The sequence below is a fragment of the Phaethon aethereus genome, assembly GCF_964289735.1.
Source record: "Phaethon aethereus genome assembly, chromosome: 4".
In the NCBI taxonomy this organism is placed as follows: domain Eukaryota; kingdom Metazoa; phylum Chordata; class Aves; order Phaethontiformes; family Phaethontidae; genus Phaethon; species Phaethon aethereus.
This window is the reverse complement of record NC_138578.1, coordinates 30,320,204-30,329,812: the sequence shown is the minus strand read 5'-3', so window position 1 is coordinate 30,329,812 and position 9,609 is coordinate 30,320,204. Positions and strand designations below refer to the sequence as shown.

The following is a 9,609-nucleotide window of genomic DNA, read 5'->3' as shown; positions in this document are numbered from 1 at the left end:
CCAATAATGACATAAAACCCCTTCTTGGATCAGGAACCATTTAGAATGCTATAGTGAGCAGAACTCAACTCTTTAGCTGTTGAACAAAATTATAGGTATACTAATTAATATATTTTTTTTAATCAAAAGACATCTATTAACGTTAGTATGCAAAAAAGATTAATGCTGATCTGAAAAAAATGCAGCATTCATGAACCAGGAAGGCATTACTCTGTAGACTCATGTTTAGGACACCTAGCTCTACAGTTGATTCACATGTTCTTCATGCCTGTTATCTTGACAGTTCACTCACCAGATTTGGTGGAGCAAAGATGTTGTCCTTCTCCAGGATTAGTTCCTTTCATGTGCTTTGCAATCTTCACTCCACTTTGAAAGTGGACTGATGTTTAAGTGCTTATCTGAAAACAAAAATATTCTTTAAGCTCTTCAGACAGACCCACTTTACAAAGCTTTTGAGCCTTATTTTAGTTGGTTTTGATTACCGTTCAGTTTTCTACATTGTGCAACAGTTGGAGAGCAATTCCAGAGGACAAATGCTGTGTTGCTGAGATCCCATATGGTTGCTAGTGTTTGAAGTTTAAAACAACAAATTTTACAAATCCTGTGACAGGTAATGAAATCATTCAGCACTTCCTAGATAACTTTCCATACATATGACTTAGGTTTTCATCTCACACATAAGGACATAAGTGTGAACAGTGCTACATGTACTGGTATTTCATGCCTCTTTAGGACATGTCCAGTCTCTGCTGTTGAGCTTATAGCCTACAAAATGGTTGTAAAAAACTTTTACAATTATTATTGTAAGTAATACTATTTTTCCTTAAAACGTCCATGTGATGCTGTCCTCCATCAAACTTGTAAACACACCATTGATGTGAAGACAACATAGATTTCAGAATTGCTGACTGCCCTGCTAGCAGTTGTGAAGTGCCATGGGTATCTGGCATCTCTGGTGAATATGGGGGGGAGTTGATACTGAGATCCTGTTTCTGTGCAGCTTTGTGTATACCTTAAGAAAGAAGGATGGTTTTTTTCTTATCCAATTAACAGAGGGAAAATAAAGTCAAGCATGTATGTCAGTAGGCATGGATTTAATGATTCACTTTTTAATGACCGATAACATTTATCTGCATTCAACAATATTTCGTATTCTGACTTGGTATATGTGTTCACATATCAGACAAGTTTTAATAACTGATCTGTTAGGTCAGATGTTTGTACAGATAGGCACAGGCTTCAAGGTCTTTGTCTTCATCTTGGTAGTCAGCGTTCTGGCCCACTTTGTGTATTATGTTCATTTCCTGTCTGTATCAAAGTGGTGGAAAATGGAAGAATATTTGACAGAAATCACTTTGTGGAATAAAGTCTGAAATGCATTTATGAGGGCTAAGTACAGATCTTATCTTTCTCCTGCCTGCAGTAGTTCAAACACTTCAATATTTTTTAATTAAAAGACAAAGGCAGGTACTAATGCCTTATTATTGCCTCAGTGTTAAATTTTTGTCTTCAGTGTAAATTGGCACCTGTTTCAGAGACAATCTTTGCACTTCTACTATGAAGAACAAACTAGACCATATCCTAGCAGGTGTGGCTTTGCATTTGTTAATTCACGATTAACTATTTGATAATTCACTATTCTTTAAGATGCCCTGTTGCTTTAATTTCCATTAGGACAAAAATATCGTATACCTCATACAAAATGGAAGGGGGAGGAGGCAAATGAGGTAAGGAATGTGAGAGTTAGATCCATCTTGACATATTATACATTGAAGAGACATAGCAAAAATATTGATAAAGGTCTATTAAAAATGTACAATTGATTCTATTCACCCTAGTGAAGGAGAATGGCAGAGGGAAAAAAATGTGTTAGAGAACAGGAATCTTGCAGCAATTGCTATTTTTGAGTCCATGCTATCATAGAATCATAGGATCCTAGAATATCTCAACTTGGAAGAGATGTTGGATCATATTCTTGCATTTGTTTTTGTGCACAGAACAAATTTAGTTATGAGACTGGTTGTGGTTGTAGTAGCTCCTATAGAATTGCACTCTGGCAATGTGAAGAGAAATTTTGCTTTTTACTTTCTGAAAATCTAGATATAGTACCTCTTGTGCCCACATTTACATATCATGGGACATAAATGAACTTGTAATTTCTCTTCCTGATTCCAATCTGTACATTTCTCTGAGGTTGTTATCAAGAGCAAAACCAGATCAGGAGAAAAGCCACCAGACTGAGCTCAGGAGGCTAGAGGATTAAAGAGGACAAATATGAATTGAAGAAGGGAAAAATTAGGAGAGAATAGGACAAAGTAATGTGATAAGAAAACCTTATGTTTAAATGAAAGATGCTGGAGTGACAGGTTTTACCTGAGGATAACCTCATGTAGCAAAACACATTGTGGTCCTGCGAGTGAGACCAGAGAACAGCAGCAGCAGTGGTCATTTCCCTGCCGTACTTCGGTTGAGGTTGCAGCGTTCACCCAGCTGAGATGGGGACAGAGGCGTGTGGGCTTAAGTGTGTAAGGTGGGTGAAGGTGGGAAGCAGCAGCAGTGGAGGGGGCAAAGGCAGTTGCTCGCTGCTGAGACAAGGGGGGTGATGGAAGGGCCTGCAGTATGAGGAAGATCTCCACCTGCCCCACGGGACCTCTGTTGATTGAGAGCACTGCATGAGACGAGTTTGACTGAAAGCCTTTATTGGTAAAAGCATTTTCTCCAGAGGGATGTCCTTTTGCGTCTCAACCAGGTGCAGGAGAGCTGGCAGCGGCACCAGTGTCGGCGAGTTCCTTGTTCTTGCGCCCCACAAAGTGAGGTGCTGGGCAAGAAGGGAGGTGATTCTGCTGCGCTGGTCCCTCCACTCAGCCTCCCATGGCCATGTCCTTCAAAAGAGCAGGACGCTGCGAATACTGAAAAGTGGAAAGGAAGGGAGGAGTTAAAAGTGCTGTGGCTGGGAGTGTTCAGGAGCAGGCAGTGGGGCAAGCAGGCATGTCTGAGGACTAGCCACCTTCTTTCTCATCCAGCCTCTTCCTAACTCAGCTGCATGAGACATGCAGCAACAGGACAGCCTTAAAAACCCTGCTGAAGGGACCCCCTCAAGAGCTAAGGCTTCCCAAAGCTTTTGTGCTGCCGCTGTAAGATACCTTCTTCTTTCCTTTGGCTTTTATGCTGTTGTCACCAAGGACCCCCCTTACTCCTTGTTCTCTATCACCTGTTCTGTGCTTTCAAACAGTGCCCTGAGATGTGATGTCTGAGGGCCTGTGCTGGCTTCAGTGTGGTGCCAGGGCCACGGCATCTCTGCTGAGCTGAACCATGAGCAGGAGGGTTCCCCGTGCTGAGTGTGGACTCTTCCCTCCTTATGGCAGATCCTCCCGACATGCATCTCTGGTCCCTGTTTCCTCAAACGGCTCAGGTGCTTCTTGAGAAGGCAGAATTGCGTGCTCTGCTTGCCAGAGTGTTTGGGCTCTTTGAATTTTAGGTGGATGTGGCATTTGCTGTACCTTGCTCTTGCTAATCAGGGTCTCACCTTTTTCCTGTACGTAACAACTCAAATCCCTCATTCACGTTAGCAATCGGCAGCGTGTGCGTGATCAGCAAGTCTGAGTTGAATTTTTTCTCCAAATAGCTGGAAACTAATTTGGGGATACAATCTCTCATCTTCCAACCTAGATAACGGGAGAAAGCACCTGCTGTGAATAATCAGAGAACTGCTGTTTTGGTAAGGTAGTGTTGCTGTGGGGGTCAGGACTGAGTGACCAGTACTGGTGCCTTTATCTTGTCAGAAGTTTTCCTCTCCTTGGAATGAGAGTGGGTTTTCATAGACAGTTGTGTGTGTTGAACTGTATGAAACAATTACAGATATATTAGCATGTTTCATGCCTGTATATACAGTGCAAATGCAGTGCTCCTCTTTAGTTGTGTTTTTCTTGAAAATCCTCTCAAAGAGGTTTCCTGGGACATTGCCAAGCTTGAAATATTCTTTGTGACCAAGAGCTTAGTGAATAAAGACTATGAGGAAAAGTGTCTTTTGTCCTACAGCTGGGGACATTGCTCAGATGGGAAAACCCATTTTCAAGGGGATTGTTATTCATATGCCCTGAAGGGTGTCTGTTCCACAGACGTTTGGAAATTACTGTGAAAGGAAAAGGCTGAAATGTCTAAAATGTTTTCCTAAGTTTCATACCTCCAAGCAGAGTGCCCTTCCATGTACGCCCAGACAGCAGAAGCATAGGGTCAACGGGAATCACTGAACCAGAAGGTGGTACCCCAACCATCACACAGACACCAGTGTTCATGTTGCAGGAAGCCAGGGCAGCAGTCTGATGAGACAGGCAGGTGAATTAGAGAACATGCTGTCAGAAAAGTGTTCTTTCTGTGCAGCCCCTCCGTGGTAATCTGAAAACACATGAACTTGGAGAGCTCAGTGTCTGTCCTGAGACTCGTACATCATTTTCTCCCAAAGCCCGTAGACTGCCTTTCTGAGCAAAGATGTGCCCAGCAGTGGAGGCAGCAGGCAAGGAACTGCCCACCAGGGTGAATTTTGCCCTTGTGGGAGACTCTGAATGATCTGGATATGTGCTCTTTGCCACCTACCATGGTATCCACAAGCCCGATGACCTCAAAGGAGTAGTCCACACCATGGCCAGTCATCTCAGTGAGCACATCCTGGATGGGCTTCTTGAAGTCCCGAGGACTGATGCAGTCAGTGGCTCCCAGCTCCTTGGCCTTGGCAAACTTGTCCTTGTTGATATCAATGGCAATAATGCGGGAAGCTCCCGCTGCCTTGCAGCCCATGACAACAGAAAGGCCAACTCCTCCAAGGCCAAAGATGGCACAGGTGGAGCCTGGTTTTACCTGCACAACATGGGGCCCTGTGAGTCTCCAGTGTGAAGAGGAGGTTTCTGTTGCACAGGGTTGGGTGAGGGTAGCCATGGGGTGCTTGTGTTTGACATGCCTGAATACCAACCTTGGCGGTGTTGATGGCAGCCCCATAGCCTGTGGGAAACCCACAGCCAAGCAAGCAGACTTTGTCCAGAGGTGCAGCAGCATCTATCTTGGCAGTGGCGTACTCTGGGATCACGGTGTACTCTGCAAAGGTGCTGACCCACAGGAAATGGTGGATCTGTTTCCCTTTGCAAGTGAACCGGCTGGTCTTGTCAGGCAGCAGGTTTTGGGGTTCAGAGACACTGTTGGGGGTGCATGCATTTGTTTTTCATCAAGTGAAGCACCCATGGGGTTGTCAGACTCGTTGACAGACAGCTGACCACATTTAAGTGTAGGGGAAGGCAAAGCAAACTCACTGGGTCTTCAGGCAGTAGCTGGATTCGGGATTCAGGCAGAAGCTGCATTCCCCACACTGTGGAAGGCAAAGGGGGATGACTTTGTCTCCTGCAACAAAGCGAGTCCCTGTTAGGTGCTTCTTGCTCAGCAGGCCCTGAGGGTGTTGGAGAGCCTCTGCCAAGCTTTCCAATGGCAGCCTCCTACCACGAACCCTCTGTTTTCTCTGTCAGGAGGAAATGCTCAGAGCCCCACTCATGTGCATGGGGAATAGACCAGGAAAGTATATGTGACAGTCCAGTGCAATGAGTATGCACTCGGGTTTTGAGCCACTGACATGCGAACAGGGAGGGAATTTCTGAGCTCTGGGCAGCCTCATCTGCTTTGAGAGCTGACCCCTGGGTGTGTGTTTGTGCATGTGTCTTACCTGGTTTCACAGAGGTCACTCCTTCTCCAATGCTTTCCACAATCCCAGCTCCTTCATGGCCTGGGATAACTGGGAAATCCACATTAGGAAAGCAACCTTCCAAAATGTGGTCATCTGTTCGACAGATGCCCGTGGCCACAATCTGTTTGGAGAGGAAAGAGCAGATGAGCCTTAGAAATGGTCTGGCCTCTGTTTAACTCTGTTTGTAGAAGGATTTTTCACAGGGCTTCTCTGGACAGTTAAGGTCTGTTAGTGGACACGGATCCCTGACAGGTATATTCAAGGTATGACCACAAGAAGAGCAATTCCCACAAGGGAGAAAAAAAAATACTGAAACATATTTTTACCTTGATACGGACTTCACCTGCCTTTGGAGGTGCAACCTCCACCTCCTCAATAGAGAGTGGCTTTCCCACGGCCCAGGCAACAGCAGCTCTGCATCTGATAACCTGGAGGCAACAGAGGGGATTACACTGTGTGGGCATGTTTGCCTTTGGCATGCAGTCGGGGACAGTCATCCTACGATCACCTAAAACACAGCTGTACAGACCACGTGTCTCTGCACGCTGGAGCACACGCTGCTGGAGCTACACAACCGTCCTGTGCTGTTTCCTGGGGGACTTGCTGGGTGGGTGGGACGTGGTGGGAGAGCTGAGACATGGGAGAGCTCAGCTGTACACAAAGCCAAGTGATGTTCAATAAACACTGGCGTAGCGTGAAATGTGAAATGCAAAGATGAACTGACCACTCCGTAGGAGGTGAGGCTTGTGTTTTCCCTGGGAGCGTGGACCTGGAAAAACCCACCTGCCTTGTGTCTGTGGGAGAGGGCTCTGAAGGTGATCCCGGGGCAGCAGGGCCAAGCTGCTGTGGCACAGGCGAGGCTGCAGGCCCTGCTGGGAGGGGTATCCTCCCAACAGCACTCGGTGTCAATTCCCTGCCTAGCCTTTGGCTGGTCTGTGCTAAGGGGAAAGTGAAGACAGCTCTGGCCCCTCTTCTGTTTGCTACATGAGTACCGAGTGAGTTCCAAGCTGACTTTTAGTAGGTGACATGGAGAATATCCCTGAAGGGAAGAGACTCTGGTGTACTGGGCAGATTGGACAGCAACATGTTGCACTTCTGTATCGTCAGGCCGGAAAAACAGCACTTTTGGTACTGGTGGAAATGCCTGTTAAGAGCTTTCCTGTTGGTCTTGTAAGATACCGGGCTGAAGGTACCTGAGACGGTTAAGGAATCGTCCCCATCTGGCTGGCAACTGGATAATTTTTCCTTTGCCACAGGGATAATTTGTGTGTGGCATCTCCCAAAACCTGAGCTGATCACCCCAGAGCTGGTTTGACATCAGCAAAATTCAGCTTGCAGCTTGCAAGGGGTGTTGCCAGGGAAAAGAGTGAATGCAAGAGGGGAGTGGCTGCACAATTGCACCTCTGAAGAGCTGTTTCCCTGCCAAAGCGGGAGTGCAGAGCAGGGTTGGGCAGGAGGCTGTTTTTCAGAGTCATAAGATTCAGTTTTTTCATTGCTAAGCTGCTGGGCAGAACAGGAGAGGAATGCACTACCTAACGCAGGTACTGACACGTGCAGTTGTGTGAAAGTAGAAGCTCGTGTAATTCAAGGGGGTTTGGATGGGTACGGGAGTAAGGGCAGAAGAAAACAAGGCACACATTAGAGGTGTGCAGGCTGAGCTGTTTGCAGAATATTTCCCCAAGAGCGAGGCACCTTAGAAAAGAAGGTGGGAAATGAATTGTTCTTACTTTTCCAGAAGTGGCCATGTGGTGTTAGCAGAGCTGTTTCTGTCACGGCAGCAGGCTGGAGGGAAGTTGCCACCCGTCTGGCCAAATCCCTGTGTTGCGAAACGGCCTAGCCGTGGAGCCGGAGCACTCCTGGGCACCCACCAGCCGAAGCTGAAGGGGGACGCAGGGATCGTGGCGGGAGTCCTGGCGTGGGACGCTGCCGGAGAGCGTGGAGCTGTGCTTGATCTGTGCCTGATGCCCGATGCCGAGGAGCACAGTGAGTGTTGAGCAGAAGAGCTGGACAGTAGCAGGGAGTTGCCAATGCACAGCAGTCACTCACACTCCACCGGGAGCCGGCCGAAGTCCTCCAGGGAGGCTTTTATTGGTGGCTCTGCCTTCAGGCTGTGCCGTGCCCTGCCCTGCCCTCCCTGCCTGAAAGGCACAGCGAGCTCAGCGAGATTTTGCTCCCCAGGTTGCTTCTGGCAGGTGCAGAGGGAGGAGACTGGCCGCACCGCTGGGGCTTCCTCAGGGTCTCCTTGTTGCCAGGGGGTAGCATTTGACCTGGCAGCAGTTCACCACAAGGTATTTGCAAAAGGATTAAAAATTTAAAAAAAAAAGAAAAAAAAAGACAGTGAAAACATGGTATGGTGGACAAACATGCCCTTTTGGAGTGAAGCTTAACTGTCTGTGGTATTGCATCTATTTTCACCTGGGTAGTAAGGGGAGAATATGTCAGGAAGGGGGGGATTTTCCAAGGCCTCATTTATTTCACTCATGCGTAACCAGTTTTGCAAGGAGGTTCACTCCCCTGAGCTCCCATGGTTCTCACAGATCTGTTTCTGCTGAGGCATTGGGCAAGATGATTTATAGGAGATTTTTATGAGCAAGACCTTGTTGGAGGACTGTGCTAAGGGCGAGTACCCTGTCTGTGCCCCTCAGGTTTGGGAACTGCTTCTGCACTTGGGACGATGTCAGCCCCAAGCTTACGTGTTCAGGGGACTGCCTGGAGATGTTTGTGTTGGTGCTTGCTACTGCATGTCCCAGCCCTGATTCATGGGGCAAGGGGGAAGGTCAGCAGCAGCTGCACTTGCTGTTGACAGGCTGAACCTCCAGCTCTCAAATCCCCTGGGCCCACCTCCAGCTTCAGTGATGCAGACTGGCAGCGCTACCGTGCCCCAGCAGCTGGCTGAGCTCTTGCCCCGGGGCATGGTGGCCCTGTGGTGGGACAGTGGCTCCAGCTATGTGGAAGTGCGGCTGGGGAGCCTGTTCCCCAGCCCTGCTGGTCAAGTTCAACCTCTATGTGATGATGGCCAGGTGCTGCCCTGCTGGCCTGTCATCTCCCAATTATCTGTGCAGTGCAGTGGGGTTTATTACTGGGATCTATGCTCTGCATCTGATAAAATAGGGGGGATGATGCTGCATGGGAAAGATCATTTGCCTTTGATGCACGGTCAGGGAGGGTGATCTTACAAGCATGTAAAAACAGAGCTGCACAGCACATGTCTCTGCACACTGGAACATGCGCTGCTGGAGCTACACAGATGTCCTGTGCTGTTTCCTGGGGGTCTTGCTGTGCAAGCGGGATATGGTGGGAGAGCATAAATACAGGAATGCTCAGCTGTATGCAAAGCCAAGTCATGGCCAATGAACACTGGCATAGTTAAGGTCTGAGGAAACATCATTTGTGATTTGTCAGAAAAAGTTTGTCTCCTGGGAAATTACTGGATTTTTCATTGTGTTGTCATGTGCTACTGGACAGATTGTGCTCTGATGGGGAGTGGGTACCCTGCTCCTAAATGGAGGCTCACAGAGAGCCACTACGTGTGACGTGTGGCCCTGAACCCACCTGGAGTACCTCAGACTCAGAGGGCCATTGGGGAGGTCTGTCAGAAACATGCTTCCCAGAGCTGCACAATCAGACAAACTAATCTTCAGCTGAGTGTGGATGGGGATCTGCAGGGAGAAAATACTCGAGGACAGTATGAACTGTTTGTCATTCCCCAGTCAGAACACTTCATTCCTCCATGTGAAGACAAAACTAGATTGTTGCCTTATTAGGGACATTTTATAAGAAGGAGTTCATAGGTTTATTTTTTTGGACCCCAGCAACTCTCCTGATGAAAATATTGACAGCAGCTGTTTTCTATGCTTGGCAGATTACAACAACAGAAATGGGCT

General features: G+C 47.6%; 1 protein-coding gene across 1 annotated transcript; it reads right to left on the bottom strand.

The window, feature by feature from the left end:
- Positions 1-2,884: 2,884 nt before the first annotated feature.
- LOC309404364 (alcohol dehydrogenase 1) lies at positions 2,885-7,470 on the bottom strand (the record flags this gene model as incomplete). The annotated part of the gene is made up of 9 exons (XM_081998806.1): positions 2,885-2,909; positions 3,527-3,665; positions 4,184-4,319; positions 4,594-4,854; positions 4,967-5,186; positions 5,301-5,388; positions 5,705-5,846; positions 6,052-6,153; positions 7,453-7,470. The coding sequence occupies 9 exons, from the start codon at positions 7,468-7,470 to the stop codon at positions 2,885-2,887; spliced, it is 1,131 nt and encodes a 376-aa protein (XP_081854932.1).
- Between the last annotated feature and the right edge of the window lie 2,139 nt (positions 7,471-9,609).